This window comes from Parasteatoda tepidariorum, chromosome 7, assembly GCF_043381705.1.
Source record: "Parasteatoda tepidariorum isolate YZ-2023 chromosome 7, CAS_Ptep_4.0, whole genome shotgun sequence".
Lineage (NCBI taxonomy): Eukaryota > Metazoa > Arthropoda > Arachnida > Araneae > Theridiidae > Parasteatoda > Parasteatoda tepidariorum.
The window spans coordinates 73,846,073-73,867,157 of NC_092210.1; the positions used below are offsets into that span (position 1 = coordinate 73,846,073).

General features: G+C 27.4%; 1 protein-coding gene across 1 annotated transcript in view; it reads right to left on the minus strand.

Moving 5' to 3' along the window:
* Positions 1-802: 802 nt before the first annotated feature.
* LOC107436171 (cobalamin trafficking protein CblD) overlaps positions 803-21,085 on the minus strand; it is a 43,517-nt gene continuing 23,234 nt past the window's right edge. Inside the window, exons 3-8 of the mRNA XM_071183640.1 lie at positions 15,448-15,551; positions 10,897-11,013; positions 9,019-9,085; positions 7,140-7,279; positions 3,731-3,850; positions 803-1,082 (exon numbers count right to left, since the gene is read on the minus strand). Coding sequence (XP_071039741.1) covers positions 858-1,082; positions 3,731-3,850; positions 7,140-7,279; positions 9,019-9,085; positions 10,897-11,013; positions 15,448-15,551 — 773 coding nt within the window. The 3' untranslated portion in view covers positions 803-857. The remainder of the gene's footprint in view (positions 1,083-3,730; positions 3,851-7,139; positions 7,280-9,018; positions 9,086-10,896; positions 11,014-15,447; positions 15,552-21,085) is intronic.

Here is a 21,085-nt window from a genome sequence, read left to right on the forward strand (position 1 = left end):
ATGTTGTAGTCAATATGATAAAAGATGTTTTGCATTGGTTTAAGAAGGGAGATATGGTTAGGTTAGATATTTATTAGTTTGGTCCCCCCCTTTAAAAAATTATATTCTTTCAATAGCAGTGTACTATCCCTAACTTACTTTCAGGAGGAGCTTTTGTGATAGCAGGACATATATATATTTGAAATAAAGACAAAAACAAATTTAGTATTATTTGCTCCTGAAAATGTTATTATCAAATTTTTTTAAAAGTTAATTTTTATAATAGTTTATAAAAAAAATATGTATGTATATAAAAATTTTATCTGGCCACATGAATGAAAACTGAATTCTAATTTCATTAACCCCTTGCTAGTGTCGCCCGAATCTATTTCGGGCAACTACTACGTGCAGTATTTGTAATGCCCGAACTGACTTCAGGCGGAAGAAAAATGAACCTTTCTATTTTGTGAAGCCCAAGCTGAGTTCGTTTCTACTTTATGATACTTAATTCACTAATTTCCTAATGGACGGCATTAGTGGTCCTAGTTTTCCCCCGATTATGACTTCGGTCGAGGGCAGAGTGCGATATGGGCTTGTGTGCGATACCATGTTTTGGGATATACCATACTGTAAAAGATTTGAAAAATTTATGCATTGAAAATCCTATTGTTGTGTCTTTATATTATTTTGTCTACTTGCAATAAAAATTACTGTGTTGCACTTGCACCTATTTACGCATCTGATATTGCTATTTAAACNACTGTATAAGAACATGGAATGCAATAAAACTGTGTGAAAATTCCAATCACAAAACAAAGCAACATTAAAATAAAGAATTAATTTTTAATATACAGAAGGAAAAAAACAAATATTATAATTTAATATAATTTTTCTTGCAAAAGACGTTCCTTATTTAATAACACTTGAACTTCTTTGCTTTCTAATTTGGCATTAGTGAATATGGCTCCCACAAAAATATGTGTTCCCCACTTATGGTGTGATATGATTCTACAGCATCCCATATCATCAATGGTGAAACCAAGATGAGCATATCTTAAATCAGTTTGATACATAGTTGCATTGGTAAGAGGAACAGATGAATTCTAAAAAATAATGACAGAAAGTAAGATATAAATAAACCAGAAATGTAATTAGTATTTATATTAATAATTAATGCAAAAAGAAAGTTTTTTTTTAACAATTTGTTTCACATGCAGCTTTAAAAAAACCTAATATTTGTAAATATTTAAGAGAAAAATATTTTGACTCAACTCGAAAATCGATCTACAAAAAATATAACAAGATTGAAATCATCCACGTTCAGCATTTCACCTAGTTCCAAAATAAATTATCAAATTTTTCCAAAATATAATGCTACTATTTCAGAAAAATTACAAAAAAAATTTATTTTTTTTAAAAACATTTCTCAGTTTAAGGACAAAATTATTAAACATTAATACAAACATTTAAGTTTGAACAATCTGACAAGCAGTGAAAAAAATGCTTTATAGTTATTCTCAGTTCACACCGCCATCTACTGATTTTGAAACGTGGTGACAATAAATATCTATTTCTGTAAGCAGAAGAAAGTAAACAGTACATTTTTATCTTCTTCCATTGATTTTTTAAATTTTCAGTCATTTTTTCGATACACAGTACTAGATGTTGCTCTCATTAAGTATAAATAAATTTCTAACATGATGTCATTTACCTTTTAATTTTATAGCTAACACAATTAATAATAATTTTTCGAAATCGTAAATTTTAAAACAAGTAATTAAGGTTCTTAATCAACTAAGAAAAAATAAAAGCTTTTTAAAACCCTTTAACTTTGATGTTCTCCATATTTTTCGAGCAGCAAATAATTTGATTTCAGAAAAGCCTAAAAAAAAGTTTCTCAACTTCACCCGTTGGAATAGGCAGCTTGGGACACTAATAACAAAACCTTCATGCATAAAAACAATGAGTTAAATTAATAAACCTCTTAATAATTTAAGATTTCTTCACTGGTAATACTTTCATTGTTTAACCAAAGGAAATACACATTGAAGATGAAAGGTAACTTTCACAGACATAATGTAAACCGGTTTCCAACGGATTGATATGGGCTCTGTGTATAAGGAAAACACAATATTCAAAAGTTCCTTCCTTTCCTGTCCGAAATCTAAAAACTGAGAAACATGTAGTTTTAAATTACTTACTCAAAGCCCCAAATTGCATCGTTTCATTGCTATAGAGTTTTGAAGTAAAATTTATAGAAGTTCTAAAGCTTACCATACGTTATTTCTCCTAATTTGATTAGCAAATCTTTTATTTCATATCTTTTTTGAAAGGAATTTGCTGTCTAATAATGTATTACCATTAAAAGTATGTTTAGTACAAAAAAAACACACACACAAATTACAGGTTTAACTTGTAATCCAAGAGAGCGAGAATAAAAACTCCTTAAGCGAACATTAGATGAAGATCTTTTTGAAGAGGTTTGCACCCACCTCTTAACTTAACCACCTTCTAGAAATTAAGGGTAATGAGAGAGAAGAGTCAGTTTTTATTTATGGTTCGTTTGCTGTTGTATTTTTGTACAATTTATTAACACATTTTTTGAGAATTCATTTATATCATCCATGTGTATTAATAACAGCTAGCACAGTTTAAGATGGAATAAAAGAATAAAATGGCAGTCACTGTCATGACATTAAAGGCATTATATATTTCCTAGCTTTTTAATTTTTGTTTATTTCATTACTTACTACTCATATTTAATAATTCCTAATCCCTTAAATAAGTAGAACTGTTAATTAATCTTGATTTTATTTTATAAAGGGCAAATGTAAATATTTCTATTCTTTTTCTTTCTTAATATAAGAAACAGTAAACTTTTTTATTTTAATGCAAGTGTACAAGTAGTTATCATTGAATGTCTCAAAAACTGAGTATCAAAATCTATTATTAATCTTTCTTTCTTCAATAACATTAGGTTTACTTTAATTTTTAATTAATTCTTTGGGGTTTATTTTATGCCAAATTGTTTAAATATTTACATTTGATATTGAGGGATTGGCTTGATTTTCGTGAGTGGTCACTTTTGATAAAGCACTTATAATTGATCTCTTCCTGCATTACAAATCGTCAATCAAATACTCACTTATTAATCTGCATTTAATCCGGCAGGTCATGCGGATTTTTCTTTCATAACCTGTCTCTTAATATCATTATTCAAAATTCAGCATTTTTTTTTTAAAATTTTATTCAGAAAACATGTAGCAATTTTAATAAAGTACCTTTTCCCTTTCAATTACATAATTTAAATAAATTATGAAAATATTAGAATGAAAATATTTAGAACAGTAGTATTTTAATAAAATGTTTTGATAGGAGTGAGAAAATCTATTAATCAATTGAGTGCAAAAGTTCACTAGATCATGCATAACACAGAGCTTTCTGCGCTGTGTGCCACGCTTGACATACTATGCTGTAACTTCCTACATTTTTGCAAAAATCAGTTTAACATTAGGGTATAATAATGTTAAAAAGATAGACCATTGAAAAATGCAAGAAATTTTTTTTTAAAATCTTTGAAAACTTTAGTGTGTTTTCCTTTAAACAACTATTTAAGATATTCACCAAACATTGTTCTTCCAAACAATTATGTAAGGACATCATCGGCCAAACTTTGAATATGTTTCGATGAATATTGAATATTTTCACTTTAAAGATTATAAATTATCAGAGTAAAGCCTATAATACTTACATTTAATTGGTTAAAACGAGGTTTATCTGTTGCTACAGTGCCAGAAGATGGATGGATAAAATCTGCCCAGTAGTAGAAGGAAGTTAAATGATCCACTACCATATTTGCAGCCATGACAAACTGAAAGAAACCATGTAATTTAACCATGTGTTCATTGCAAAAGTTGATTTTATTCAACTGATACCAATAAATGCAACTAACATTTTCAGAAGAAACATATAAAATTCATGTATCATTAAAGACATTTCTTTTTGCTAGGGATTATTGAGTTCTATTAAATATCAACATCAATGCCTTTATTCATCCACCCTCAAATGCAGAGGAAGTTGTCAGCATATAGATGGAGCTTAACAAAGTGCATGTCCAGTGGGCAATGCACATGTAAAACTTGGTTGAATGTTAATCCCTCTCCCTCGCTCTTGTTTTTAATCCTGTCATGTATTAATGTTATTTGTTGTCCATAAATAAAATGTCTACTCAGCTAGATTGCATGACTTACTAAGCCCCTCAACCCAACAGGTATTATAAAATATTTAAATTTATTTGCCAAATCACACAAAAAATGAAGAAAGAAAAAAACTTTTTATTTTCTTTCGAGATAAAACAGTTCAAGGTTAAAACTAAAATATAGCAGAATATGCTTCTGGAAACCAAAGTCTTATCAGGTGTCTGTTGAGAAGAAAGTTTGATCTGTTAACAGTCCCTTCACGAAATATTTAATCATAAAAACATTCCCTTAACAAAATGTTTTATCTTTAAAATGAAGCCCTTTCACAATATTTTATCTTTCAAACAGATCCTTCAAAAATGTGTTTACTTTTATAATAAGTGTTTTTCAAATCAAACTAATCTTTGCTAAAAAAAGAAAACAAAAAACGGATTTAAAAGTTTTGTTTTCGCCTTGAATCTTCTTTCTATCCCTCTTCATTCTCAATTTTCCACTGAACAGAAGCTGATGATGCCAGTGATCGGCACTCTGCATGTAGCAGGAGTAGGCGAGGGGAATGATTTTGTTTCAATATTCAGTTCAATACTTTATTATTCAACCAAAATGAACATTCAACATTTGAGCACAATAGGCTGAATACCGATTATTTGTTGCATACCTAATCTAGTAGTAGTAATTTGTATTTATTTTTTAAAATTTCATGTATATTTTTATTATAATTTTACAGTGTTAAGTATAATCTTGAGCCTATTTACAGTCTACAACTCCTTGAAAGTTAAGTGTTTTTCGCTATTTTAACAATAACAAGACCCTATTCAAATAAATTCATGAAAACAGGACTCTGGTTGAAAGAATATGACTTAATGCCAATTTTAAATTCACAAATTATGAGTAGTTTTTCTACAAATTACAAAAATTTCAATTACAAAAACTGGATTTTTCAAAAAATATCTGCACAGACCCTTTGCTCATGCAATTTTTTCAAGTTATATTCTCTGTAATTGTGTAGAAAATAAATTGTACTGACTAATATTTGACATGTTTATTAACAAAAATAAAGAAAGAAAAGGAAAGAAAATTGACATTAAATCTGAAAAAATTAGTTTTTATTCTTTTTTAAAAAACGATCTATTCTTTTTCACATTTCTCTCTATATTAAAAAATTTCAAGAGCTGCTGCCACTATTTTGAGTGTTAATATTACATTTTACTTACTTATATAAAATTCTGTTTTGCTGCGCAGAAACTGAAACACTTAAAAATTTGAAATTTTCAATGCATATGGGAAAAATATTGAGAGTACAATGGATTGGAAAATTCTAACATTTGTTCGAAAATTATTAGCTGTTGAACTTGTAAAAAATAATATGTAGGCAACTCTGTAGCCCAGAAAATGCTGCTATAGAGATGAAATTGGATGAGCTGAAAGGATGAGCTCTTTATTTGGAAGAAAAAAAAAACAATATTTTTAACAAATTTATCTAATTGAGCCATTTATAAATGCTTCAACTTTAACAATGATAATAGAAATGCTTGGAAATACTACAGCTAATGATAATTTCCTAAATTTTTAACTAACCACAATGTTAAAATGTTATTGTTAATGTTGCTTGATGCAGTGGAAATTAGAATTTCTAAAGACAAAATTTTTAAGAATACAATAAGCTAAGATTAAGAGGGGAAAAAAAGAGCAAAACAAGTATTAACCAGCATAGAAGTCTCACTAATATTATTTTCATATAGCATTGGAACTGAACAAAATATCCCATCAGAACCTGTCTGACCCTCTATGATGACTTTTGATATATCATTACAAGATGAGAACACATTATTATTCAAAGTTGAATTACCTATGGAATTATTTAGTTGTCAATATTTTGTTCGAAAATAATATTTTATGATTCCTCAATTCTCAGGTTTTATCTTGATCAATTTTACAAGTAAGTCTTTCATATTTTTTTTATTGAATCTACATAATATTATATATATTCTTATCTTATATATATATTTTCTATATATTCTTCTCTTGTATAACATATAATCCCCATAACTTTTTGGTGATTTCAATATCTCTTTTGCTCATCTGAACCTTAATACTGACGTGCAGTAGAAGAAACAATGTAGGCAACAAAAAATTGAAAATTGAGATTTTTATGTATTCGGAATTTTTATATGATAAGCTTTTTACAGCAAATTTTTTTTCTTTCGAAAACGAATTTTATTTTATCAGTTTTTTTTTTTTTTTGAAATTTTATTTATAGAAAGAAGTACTTTCTATTTATAGAAATAGTAATAGAAAGAAAATGATTGTCAAGCCGCTTTTCTCGAAAACTACAGTTAAGCACTTACATTGTTCCTATAATAGCATGACATAAATGATTGGTCAGAGTTAGAAAAAGATTTTTTTTCTTTCTTTTTTCAATTACACACTGCAGGTTTAATACTGCTGCTCAATTAAATATTATAAGTAGGAACTATTATTATTATATTTTACATTAGTATTGTAAATTTGACAAGTGTAGTCATTATAGAGAACACTCTACATTCTCAAGAGCAGAATTATATTTAATGACTGGCAAAGAAGAGTTTTGATTGAAAACTATTTGTCCTTAAAAGTAAGAATTCTTACTTGTTAAACTATTTCTATCTTTTTAAATATTAAAAAATTTTATAAGGCAAATTAAAATTGCAACTAATAAGTTTAACTAGCTTATAGATATAAATGCCTAGATAAAGATGTAAAAATAAATTTCGACAAACTAAAAGGGAAATCTAACTAATATGCTACACTTTTTTATTAAGAAGTTTTTATGCACACTTAATTTTTGTTCAAAAGAAACTTTTGTTTTTTGTTTTCAATATTAAAATTTAAATTAAATTCTGCGTAAAAAACAATTAGTACATGTTAGAGATCTCCAAAAAACATTTAGATAAAAAAGAAAGAAAACGATGAATTACTTACAAATTGTTCACGTTTAACACTTTCAACTTCACTTGCTTCACTCCAGACACTCATATCATTTTCTGTTTTTTGGCAAATAGTAATTACAGTTAGATTTTCATCATACCTTAAATCTCTATGAGGAAACAGATCTAAAAAGTCTAAAAGGAAAAAAATTACCAATGTATAGTTTATATAAATATTAAAAAATAAACATTGCAATGAAATCATTGTTATACACCAGTGTTTCCCAAACTTATGGCTTTTGTGTACCCTTTCTAAATTTTTAGTAACGTTGTGTACAACTAATAAAAAAAAATGAATGCATTTTTTACAATAAAAAATTGCACAATAGTTAAAAATCACAAAAGGCTGTTTACACCACTAATTATAAACTGTTAACTCTGCAGAAAAAAGCCAATAGAAAAATTTGTAATTTTAATTTTACATGGCTAACTTTGTTTTTAAATAAAAGTTTTTGAAATTTCTGTTTGTTGCCAGATATTTCGCATAAGAACGCATATCTCTTCTAAACTGTTCCAGTACCCCTGGGGGAACACATACCACACTTTGGGAAACACTGTTATACACAATAATGATAAAACACAAGTTGATTCTAAGATTTCAAAAGTTCTTGAAAACTTTGTAAGTCAAAACTGTTAACAAATTTTGAAAGATTGTGATTCAGCACTTTTAGAAATGATGTATTTTTCACCCGTTGCAAAATTTAGGCACTCTAAAGTTCATAACAAAATGAATATTTTTAGAATTATTTAATTCTAATGTTTAATTCTAATGTCTAATGTCTAATTCTAAAGTTTAAATCTAATGTCTAATATTATCTAAATTAAAAACACTTTTTTAAAAAAAGAGCCATGCATTTAATGTCTCTTTTTGAACAAAGCATGAATGACATAAGAAAAAGTGATACCATTTATAAAAAATTTCTGAACACAATTTTAACAACTGAAAATGCAGTCTGAAAATAGGCACACAGGTTAAAGCAAAAATAAAATTTCTAATAACAAAAATCGTTACATTTTTTACTCTTCAGCCAAAATACTAAATCTATTAACATTTTAAAGTCATAAAACATGCGATTACTTGGACTATAGAAAAGAAATGTCCAATTATCAAGCCATCCAAAATAAATTGCTGCATTTTGTACACCCCCCACCTTTTTTTCAGTTTTGTTCTATTCAACATAGCTCTAAATATTTTATGCCAAATCATGATTTAATAAATGTCATCTGTACAGCATGCAGCTAAAATATTTTTGTTTAATGATGTTTTGCTTTTTATATAGGTATTGCTATAAGCTTAATTGAGATTGGTCTTTCACATATTCCAACATAATCATGCACAGTGAGAAACTTCTCGCTTATTTCCTCAGTATTTTAAAGTTTATATACACATGAATACATAGATAATAAACATGGTTTCTGTATATTCATTTGTACATTATCTTCAGTCAAATTTACAGAAAACATACATATATTCAATTTGAAAGTAATTAAATGAATATTTTTAAGTTATATTTTCTCATTTTTGTGTCCACCAATCACAACGAACAAAAACTTAGAGGAAAAAAACAACAACAAATGTTTTTCATTAATTTATTCAAAAAGTGTATTAATAAATCTTATTTTTATTCAGTCAGTTAAATTTAAGTTAAAGCTAAGGCTATAGCCATTGGTAAGATTGCACAACTGAACAAACAGAAAAACAGACAGAAACAGAAAAACTATACTAAATCTATTGCTTTAAAACTCAGGAATGAGCAAGCAGTAAATCACAATACTGCTTTTTTCAGCTGTGTTTACAACCTGTTTTTTAAAAGTATGGAATTGTTTATAAAAAGAATAAGACAATCAGCTTAAATTATGTAATTTATAAGTACCTCTCTTTAGAAGTTCAGGACAATCATAACCTGCATATTCTGTTTTACCAGAACCAAATAAAATTTCCTAAAAATGTATATCAAAATTAAAAAACATTTTATCACAATATTCTGCAATGCAATATCTTAATGCTAAGCTTTCACAAAGACTTCAATGAAAAAGTTTTAAAAATATTTCTCAAGTACTAAAAAGAATCTTATAAAGACATAATCCATACATTAATAAAAAGCTAATTAATTTTCTTAATACTTAAAAGCATTTTTATCCAAATAAAGCATTTTCTCACTACACTGCACAAATTAGCAAAAAATTGCAATGAGATTTTAACTTCAATAGATTTTAGTAACACTATATTGAAATTTAAAAGAAAACTTTAATATTTGTATTTTTTAGATTTTTTGGACAAAGGAATCAAGTTCAAATAACTAAAAAAATTTTTTATAATATAGTACTTAATTTTTTGGGTGGAAATACTGGCGACGTTAGAATGAATGACTTTCCTAGCCTGGACGAAATCTGATGTTACAATGAGAGGTTGTTATATCGTTAGTGCACAAAAATACCATAAATATTAAATCATACCTTAAAAGATGCTTTACATTAAAAAGAATTTTGTGACTAACAGAAAAATTGAAAGCTACATAAATTTTTTCCTATGTTATTATATCCCCATAAGTACTCTTTAACTTGAAAATAAAACCACACAAAAAGAGTAACAATTCACAAAAAAAGAGAATACTATTTTCAAACAAGAAAAGTATGATTGAAAAATATATTGTATATTTTTAAAAAACAGTCACACAGCTTATAAATTTTTAAAAAACAGTCACACAGCTTATAAATGATCATAAGTTATGAGCACCAATGATTTAAAATACGAATTTAGAGAGACTCTTGTGTAATGTATAGCTACAAGGTGTCAAACAGGTGTAATGTATGGCAACATCAAAGGAAATAATGGTTTAATTAATTTGTTTTAAATTTTTTCTTAACCAAATAATTAGATTTTGATCGCTATGTTGGAATGAACTATTCAGTGAGGTGGTTGAAATGGATATTAAAATAACATTAGCAAATAGCAAACGGGACATAGTGCATTAGTCTTTATATTGGAATGGTTGCTGTAATCTGGAGTAGTAATAAAGAATGTAGACTGTGTTCTTTCAATTTCATACTATTGAATTGCGTACTTAAATGAGTGATAAATTAGAAAAAAAATTAAATAAAAAGTTTTTTGATAAAATTAAGGTAAATTTTTACAAAACAAACAATGTGAGTTGTGGGTTAGTAATAAGAGGCAAACAATAAATAAAAAAATAAAGTAAAGCATCCCCGCAACAGCCCGTTGTGGGCCAGGGAGTCATAGAGGCTGAAGCTCTACAATTCGAGACCAACAGCATGACTGTAGCAATGTGGTCAGCACTGCACGCAGGCAACCTTTAATTCTTAGACATGCAGGTACCCATTGATATGAGGCTGGGTAGTCTTCAAGTTGCCACCGGGGATTGAACCCCAAGTTTTCACAATGACAGTTCAGTGCCTTAACCACAAACTTCTGAGGGGAAAAGATGCTTAAAAAACCACTTTTATTTTTAACAGGAACCAATGATTTCATGGGTTTAAAAATTCCAAGAATGTTTCAGTTGTACTCACACTTTTTTTATTTTGATTGTTTAAGTTGCATTTTAAAATTCTGTTTAAATAAAAGACAATTACTACTTAATCTCAATAGATAGACTAAGAAAATTTTCTTTATACTAAAAATTTTTTCATAAAAATATGAAAAACATAATTTTTTTCATGTTTAATGAAAACAAGATAATTTATCAATACAGAACTAAACTTTAAAATATTTATGGGATAATTTTGAAACTTACTGCCCCAGCTGTTATTGCAGCCTGACTGCAAATATTTTGATACCTCTCAACTGGCAACTGCTTAGTCAATATTTCACAGTTTTCACCAGCTGGTTTTGGAAACTCTTGATTAGTGTCCTATATCAAAAACAGATATTACTTAGAATGATCATATAATTTTATACAAAGTACCATAATCTTCGAAATATTATCTGCAGCGATGCATAACCTGCAAACGCTATTCTCTGAAGTGAAGAAAAATAGCACCGCATAATCAGCCTCAAAACTTTATCTGCACTGATATACCATTCTATTATACAAGGGTAAAGCATGAATAAAGTTATAAAATAAAAACACTTGCATTTAAAAATGAAATATTAAATAAAAAGGTTATGAACCTTTAATTATGAGATACGGAATAAAATATATTGAAAAATGAAACATTAAACAAAGAAAATTACAAATGTTTGAAAATTAGTTCCTTTTATGAAATAATAGATAATTTTACAATAAACAAATGCCAATACTAAATAAATACAAAAATTAATTCATTCAAACCCTTCTAAGTCTGATTCAGAGTTAAATAATTCTAAGATCCAAATTTAAATTAATATTTTCCATTTCGTTATTTTCTTCCTCAGAACCAATCAAAATGTCCATAATTTTTGTAGTTATGGATTCATTTTTCATACAATGAGGCAATATCCCATCCTATCAAAAAGCATTTGTTAGGGTCTTAGTCATTACCACATCTCACGGCTCTACTCACTCACACTTCCGCGTAAGTTGTCCAACAAACTTTCCCATCTGTCTTAGTGTAAGTATATTAAGTGTTAAACATCCAGTCTTCCCACAAAGCTCGCATTTGAGCTACAAATGGTTTGTTTATTCCAACATCCAGGACTTACAGTTTTTTTGTAAACTCCCCTGGAATTATAATTTTATCTAAAAATTTTTACACTTTTCTTTCATTATGTCTGTGATGGAGCCCCCATTGAGTCCATAATCAACAATCCTACTTGTTAAAGAAGGTGCCACCTATACTGATGACAATCACCATGTCGAGACATTGCACCTCATCCACTATTTTCATTCACCTGAATCCTGATTCCTTTTGTATAATTCTTTTTCAATATTGACTTCCACTTGAAAATAACGAGGGAAGCAAGCTTTTTTCATACGCCAGAATGACAGTGAAAGCAGTTTTCCCATTCCACGTTGATGCAATGGCGATGAAACTAACCGCACAGGAATCAACTGTTCTATTCCAGAGAGGGGGGACAAATGAAACCTAGGGGTACCTCATTTATGTTTATAATATCCTTTTCTGTGAACTTTTTATCTGCTATCACAGTTTTTGTGAAATTTGGAAATTCCATTCATATTTCTTTCCAATCCAAGGATAAGAAATGCCCAACAGAAATAAAGATGTTGTTGAATATGAGAGTGCAAATTTGTACTCTCAAATTAAAGCCTCTTATAAATCAGTAGCACCACAAGTAGAGAAAAAAATGGTTTCTAAGAGTGAAAAAAAAAGTAGATTTTGTTTTCTTTCTCAGAAAAATGAAGCCATGAAAGTGTGCTGTGTTTGACCGTAGTTATATGGCGATGGCAAATCCAATAAAAAAAAAAGAGAGAGAGAAATTAATAAATATGGAAAGACACACGCAAATTCGATTGTGATTATGATAATCGGGAGAAAAACAGGCACTGAACGTTTCGACGGGCGGGGTGGATTTCGGAGCATTGTCAGCACCGGCCTATAATCCGCTTAGCTGATTTTAAAAGGAAATCTGCAGATGGTACTCCGAAAATTATGGTACACATATAAACAAAAAACAATAACTTTGTTCAACCCTAAGCAAGTTTTTGACAATTTTAACCATGGTTAAAACTGTCACATCAAAAACCTAAAAATTTATATTTTACTATTGATATAAATATTATTATTTATATTTTGAAAAGCTTATTGTTTGTAGTTTTTAAATTGCAATATTAAGAATTAAATTTTTGGTAAAATTTAAAGTATATTAAAAAATAACTATTAATTCATTGTATATTTTAAATATAGGCCACCCTGAACAAAAAGATTTATTTCAAGCACTCTAGCTGTTGAGTTACTATTAAGAAGAAATTCTAATAATAGAAAAATAACTACATTCTAATAGTTATCTCAGCTAATACTCCCTAGAATATAAAGGCTAGGTAAAATGAAATTTTAAATTTTAACGTTAAATTAGAAGACATGGAGATTTCTCAAAATCTTTTTCAATTTTATTGTGTTAAAATGTATACTGCTACTTTCTTTTTACAAAGATCATTTTAAAATTAAATTAAAAATAGGATTCATAATACATATAGAATCAATAAAAACAATTTAATTAATAATAATAATAATAGAATTATAATAATTATATATTTTATACTGTACATCCCAGTGTGTAAGTCGACTCCCTATTTTTGAATATAAGACAGCAAATTTTTAGTATGTCAAGTGTATAAGTCAATCACTTGGAAAAAAAATTGTCCACCTCCTTTAATTGTGTCACAGATAAGGGAATACCCTGCTTATAAGAATAAAACTTTCTGGAACCGAACATTTCCCAGTAGATGTAATGTCAAAGATCCCCTCTTAATCAAATAATTTTCGAAGATAATGCAATACTGATATTGTTTTACAAATATTTTTGCAAAAAAATATTCCAATAAATTAAATAAGAGTAGTTTTTAAATTAATTTTAGATACAGTGCAGCCAAGTCACCAGCAATCAAATCTATGTTATGAGCACATAAATTTAACTAATGATATTAATGCTAATGTTGAATTTTGGTAATATAAGTTATAAGTTGTGATAAAGCAGAGAAGTGATTTTAGAAATTAAAAGTTTCGAACTTAAAAATTAATTCAAAAATTGAAATTTAAAAGTTTGTTTAATTTAACTTGAAAGTTGTATATTGATTTTAGGCAAATTTTAAATTTTTCAAAATGCATAAATTTAATTTTGGAAATTGGTCAGATCGGATGCATGTGGAAACTGAATTTTTCAAAGAATTGTTTCATACTGTCAATTACTTATGCTTATTAAATAAAGTAATCAGTTTCAACGGTACAGACTTGCATATTTTTCAAATTCCAAAATTTAACTTGAAAGGTAAGTCATATTTTTAGTACTTTTGAGATAGACATGTTAAAGTTAAAATATATTTGTATACTATGTCTATAAATTAAGCATTCAATTCTATATGTGTGACTTAGAGCAAATTTTTGACAGATTTGTCTGAGGGAGTAGATTGTTCGAAATATAGTCAATAATCATGTCAAATCAGCCAATATATATATTCATTGCCTATCTCGTAAGTCACCGAATGATGTCATTAAAGTTTGATATTGGGTGTTCGTCGGGAGTGGTAACAAACCATACTTGTAGGACAGTGTTTTGCTCACAGAAGATGCCGGTTATTATTCAACTTTTCATCTACCTGTAAATTAATGTATGCAAGATGCTCAGTAAGATTGAGCAGTTTGTCATAGGCAAAAGTAAAATGCCTGGATGTATCCATAATATAATGCCAGTTTCATATGCACATTCAAAAAAGTCTTGGAAGACCAAAAGCATTTTCACAAAATGTCTTATGAATTTGAACCATGACATGAAAAAAATAATAATTTTCAAGGACACTTTGCTTTCTAGACATGTTGAAACCTCAAAAAAGAGTATGTATGTTTCATTATCTGTTACCAGTTTTGTGTTTTAAGGGTTACAATTCCAAGGATTCTTTACTGATTCTGACATGCGCCCCTTTTTGGTGCTCAGTTATATTATGGGGAACCTAACAGCAAAATTTTTTTTTCATAGGTAATTCGTGAATAATTTTGTGTATGGCAACTGGCAACAGAACTAATGTTAAGTTCCTTCTGTATCATTTAATATGTAGAGTGATTATTAGCCATTAACATTTTCTGTACACATTATCTGAGAAGACGGCCGAGGGTGGACTTCCTTTTTGTTCTCCTCCTGAAGAAAATGGCAACCTTAGCAAAATTCTGTACACCATCTGAATAAAGTAACACAAGGTGGTCCTATATTTCCAAATGCTAATTGTAGTCGTTGAAAGAATTCTTATTGATTTAATCCCACTTTAAAACCATAACACAATAATGTTTTTGAGCCAGCTCCATCTTATTGTCTAAAATTTGTTTTATGCTAAACAACCTGAAACTAAGTCAAAAAAATCATTTGCTATGCTAAAATTGTTTGTATCTTCAAATTAAACTAACGTGATATAAATAATTAAATTAATGCCATAATTTATTTTTTTAAATTTTTCTTACCATTTAGATTAGAATTCTAATCACCACATTAAAATGAAAAAGTGCCCAAAATAACCCTAACTTTATAGAACTATCAAAACATAAGTAACAATGCAATATAATTATTAATTCTTGTTGTGCTTGTGATTTTTTTTAAAAAATATATTCGTATTTCTAGATGGCCTTTTTTTCTACAGATAATTTTTTGTCAATTCACTTTAAACCTTAATTATATAACAAGAAATATTTTAATAACTTACTCTAGAGAACATAGAAATTGGAGGAATTCCCATATTGCTTGGTAAAGGTGTTCGAATGTCAGGAAGTAAGTAAATTTCTTTTTCACCATATCCTTTCTTTAACCCTTCAAGAAAAAGAAACAAAAAACTTTTATGTTCTCATAATGCAAAAAAAGTTGGGCTTTTTTAATTGATGTTTAGGATCTTCAAAATTAAGACTGCCGAAGAAAAATAATTTTATTTGTAGAATTATCATTTATTTGTAGAATTAGAAAAATAATTTTATTTGTAGGCAGTTGATGCTATTGATTTTCCCCATAGTTTTTAAAAATCAGATATTTTTAATATGATATCAATTTTCAACAAGGGAATCTCAAAACATGCATTTGATGAATTACCCTTTTCTGAAGAGTCTGATTTGCATGATCCTTCATAAATCTACATGATTTTGTGACCAATATTTTTTTCGGCAGTTACTGCCACAGATTTCACGATTTATATATTCTAATTCTGCTACAGTTTGCAAATGTTTCAAATGCTTACTGCTTCAGTTTTGATGTATCAAGTGGCTACAGAACAGTTCCAATTATAGGAAATGCATGATGCTAAATTAAAAAGCATTAATTTTTCCAAGTACCCAAAAATGCAAAGAGTTTTAGTAAGAAAAAAAGAAAAGTATGAGGCTTAAAAATAATCAAAACTGTTTAGGGTTCATGCTGACTTTTCTAGGTTTTTCATGTCAAATTACATAAAATTCGCTTTAAAAAAAAAACTAAATTAATGTTTAATAAAAAATGAAAATATGATATGCAATATGAAAAAATAAATAAAAAATAACATAATCATTGCATTTTATAAATGCACAGAAAATAAATAAGCAAAATATGCCAGATAATTGAACTCAGTAAACCTCAGTTATCGATTTAAATCTATTTTCTGTATAAATTCCACATCATAATAAGTATAAAAGTCTATCAGAATAAGAGCATTTATAATAATAACAACAATAAAGAAGGAAAAAAGCCAACAGTACTTCACATTAAATTTTTTTTTAAATAAATGATAAAAAAAAAGTCAAAAATGCAATGAGAGAAAAAAAAATGCGGGAGACTAACTGAAAAAAACCTGTTTACCATAATAATTTATCACTTATTTATAAGGATGATCTGAATGAAGGCTCTGATCTGAATTAAGTAGAAAAAGAAAAAAAAACATAAAATCATATTACATATGTAAATTAGTGAATAGCCCTCTTTTAAATTTTCATTAATTATTATTTTTTTAATTTAAAACAATCATCATATAGACTTGAATATGCTAAAATTATAAAGCTACGGAATTCTTAATGAACATAAAAACTTTTATCAAAAAATATCCCTTCACTTGAAAAACTCAATATTTAATAATTCGTAATTAGATGCAATTATTTAAAAAATATTTAATTAAAAAAAAAAGAATTTTAATAATTCTGGGAAAAAACAAAACTTCTGAATAATTAAGCATTTTTGCCAAAAGTAATTTAGCATATGGTCCCTCTGCTAAATTCCCCATTCTTAATAATTCTGGAATCATTGAACTCTAATAACATAATTTTTTTTTAATAAAATGACAAAAACATTAATTTTTTTGGAATAAAAAATTTAAATCATAAAAAATTTGTTACATCATGTGCTTGAAATATTATATAATTGAAGGTCCCCTAAATCTGTACTTCATTGAAATCTCGATTGAACTTCTGTTCTTCATAAAATAACTCAAGAATACTGAAATTTTTGAAAATAACAAATTCAGTAAGGTAGATAAGAAGTCTAAAATACTTTGGATAATAAAAATAAATGGATAGTTCCTCAGATCTTACTTTGCTAAATTAGAATTTAAATTATAAATTTCACATTTATTTAATAGAAGTGGGATATGAAAATGTGCCTGCCTTTAACTGCCCTAAATTCAAATGAAAAACTTGATAAAGGAACAATACCAAAGTTCTGCATTGCAGTACTAATCTACAAATTAAACGGGGCACTAACACCATCAGCTTTCTAGTAAATAGATTGGCACTATCAGTGTGGAAAAGGAAAAAAAATTTCAAATAAAATATGGTAACTCTAAATTTGTCTTTTAAATTGGTTGAAATTCGTGAGATTTTCAGCTCAGTTCCAGAGGGCGAGAGATGCAACCAGAAATCGCAAGTTAGCCGTAAAATGTGGCAGGGTTAGCATGTCTTTAATTCATTGCACTCTACCACTGTTTTTAAAACATCGATAATAAGACTTTGAAGACAAAAATTTTGAAAAACATATCTCTGTCTTTATTATTAGAAGTTCAATCCATCAATCAATGTGAATATCACAATAGTTCAATATTTTTATTATTATTATATTTATATTATTTATTTATTTTTATTTCACGAAAATGAGTAACATTATAAAATTTACCTTCAGATTCAGAATTTCTATAGTTAGACTCTGAGGTTAGCCGAACACTTTTACTGGAATATATACTTCTAGAAATGCGACAAGCGAGCTGTTGCCGCTGCAGAGTAGCAATTTTTCCTGATAGCTGGAGCATCTGATAATAAATAATCATTTAGTGATATTATATCTGAAAACTTAATATTGAAAATAGTTCATAAAAATAATTAGAAAAAATACGTAGAAATATGGTTTTGTTAATAACAAAGCAGGTTAATGTTTCATGCTTATAACCAGAGATGTATCTAAGGAATATAGTGCCTGAAGCAAATCTCGAATTGGCGCCCTTCAATATGTTCAGAAAAATTTTGCTCTGAGTTTTTTTTTTAAATGGAATAATAACACCATTTAGAAATAAATGTCTTTCAGTATTAAAAATTAAATTGAAGAAAGCTGTTATTTGAATTTGAAGAAAAAAAATCATTTTTTGCTAACAGCAAAAAAATAAACATTTAAGAAGCTTCTGACCAGGGTTGGAGTTTTTGCCGGCAAAAAGGGTTTTTTGCCAAGATAATGGCAAAAACCTGGTAAAAACCGGCAAAAACCAAATTATCTAAATTGCTGATTACAAAATACTTGAAACAAATTTAAATCAATCATAAAGAATAATAATTTTGATACATTTCATGAAAAAATTATTTTTAACATATTAATGATTAATATAAGGGTAATAATTTTTAAAAGATTGAAAGTTTTTGATCTCTTTTCATTTTAGAATCCTAAAATAAATGTTTTTTTACAAATAAATAAATATTATTATTTGTATAATATTATTATTTATTATAAAAAATTATTATTTGTACAATAATTAACTACACATGTTGATAGATATATTATGCTTTAAATTATAGTTATATGTATTAATTTAAAATAAGTTCATTTCACTGGAAAAAAGAGAATAATCACAAATTTTCCAATCAATAATGTTTTAAACTACTGAAATGATATATTATTACATTATCATTTAATTATGGAATAATAATTTTGTTCATTTTTTTGTAATTATTTATATTCATAGTATATATTTCAATTTTAGGAATAATTTTGTATCAAAAATGTGTTTTTGTCCTCTCATCTTGGAAAATATAGGTTTTTGCCACTTTTTGCAAATTTGTTTGGCAAAAACCTGTTTTTGCCAGGACGGTTTTTACCAGTATTTACCATGGTTTTTTCCACCTGCGGCAAAATCTTGCCAACCCTGTTTCTGACTATATGAATTCAAATTAAATAAAATAAAATTTTCTCAATATTATAAATTAATTTAAGAGCTCAATACAAATAATTACAGCCAATTACCAGCCTAATGAAACATTCCCAAGATGGTAAAAACCTCAAATGGTAAATACCACGCCAACTCTGTCTTTAGTGTTGCAATAGCACTTTTTGTACACAGGTTTGTAATTACACAAATATGGGGGAAACATACAAAGTGATGTGTAGAACAAAATATACAAATTATTCTAAGAATATTGATTATTACATATCAGTGGTGTAAATAACATCGGGATGCGGGAGTCGTACCAGTTTATAGAGCACACTTGCTAGAAAAAAAATTCTACTATGAATTAAAATAAAAATATTTTTTATTAATAAAATAATTTTTTTAGTTCAGTTTATAAATAATAATAACTTTTAACTAAACTTTAAATATAATTATTATGAGATAGTAAATTATTTTCTCCTATTACCAAAACAAATTAATTTTAATATGGTAAGTCAGTATAGTGTTTCAAGTTAGCACCTTAATAATAACCTTTAGTCGCAATTACAATTTTCATTTTCTTGAATTAAAATAAAATTAATGATTATAAACATCCAAATATCTCTTCACCACAGTGTTGTTGTTTCATATTATAATTTTAAATATCTTTATGATAAGTCTAAGATAGGACGCACTTGAAAGGAGGTGCACCTAAGTCTATGTAGATTACTGATACATATTCAAATGCACAGTCACACTATCTGAATATGTATGCATCTATATCTGCAACAATTTCATAATATAGTTAATTACCTAAAAAATATAGAAATATATGCTGGAGACGCAGAACAATAATAAAATTTTACCTATAATATATTTTTTCAAAAATATAATTTAAGTGCAAAATGTAACTGATACATACTTTTTCAACTCTTTTTCAGCATTTTAAGAAAAGCATATTATTAAATAATAAAAAGTAAATATTTTAATTAGAAATATTGTTTAAGGATGCAAAAGTTCACAAATTGAGAAAATAGCCCACTATAAATGGCAACAATGAAAGAAAAGAGAAAATTTCAAATGTAAATTAAGAATTTAATATTTAACAAGTTTCATTTAATGAGTTGTAATTATTTTTTCTCTATTGGTGTTCCTCAGACTATTGTATTGATATATTTTTTTTAGCTATATTAATACAGTATTTGAAAGCATTATTTTTGAGGATATAATTGTGTGAGCTGATGATAAGATTATGTCTTTTCATTATTTTTTTTTTAATAATTGCAAATTTTTAATTTTTTAAATTTTTTTTTTATCTTTATATATACATATACAGTACAGAACCCGTTATCCGGAAATCAGAAAACCGGAAAACCAAAAAACCGGAACGAAATTCGATAAATTTTCACACCATTTTTTTAAAAAAAAAATTTTTTTTCCTCATGAGATTTTAGGATTTTTCTTTCTTTTTTGAAAGATGTTCACCTTACTATCATTTTGGAAATAATCATTAGTGTATTACTTCACCATTTTTTCTTCTTTTTAAGATTATTTCCAAAAAAAAATTTTTTTAGTTGGGTTTAACAATAAAAAAAAACGGCTTTTTGTAGCAATTCTGAAAACCGGAAAAATCAGTTATCCGGGATAGCGATGGTCCCGATCATTCCGGATAATCAGTTCCCTACTGTGTATATATATATATATATATATTTATATCTATATACATATATATTTAGAAAAAAAAAGTCAAAATAAATTATAATTGGGCATGAAATTGATAAGAATATTAAAACAGGAAAAAGTCCAAAAAGTAGATAGAGGAAATAGTAAACAATCCAATCAGCATCTAAAACCTCCCAAGAGAAATAGAACAAAAATGGAAATTTAAGTCCTGGCACTAACAGACATGATAGTGCAGGAGCAGTGCTCCAGTTGGCAAAATTGCACTAACAACTTGTTGTTGTTGTTGCTAATTCCCATCTGGTTT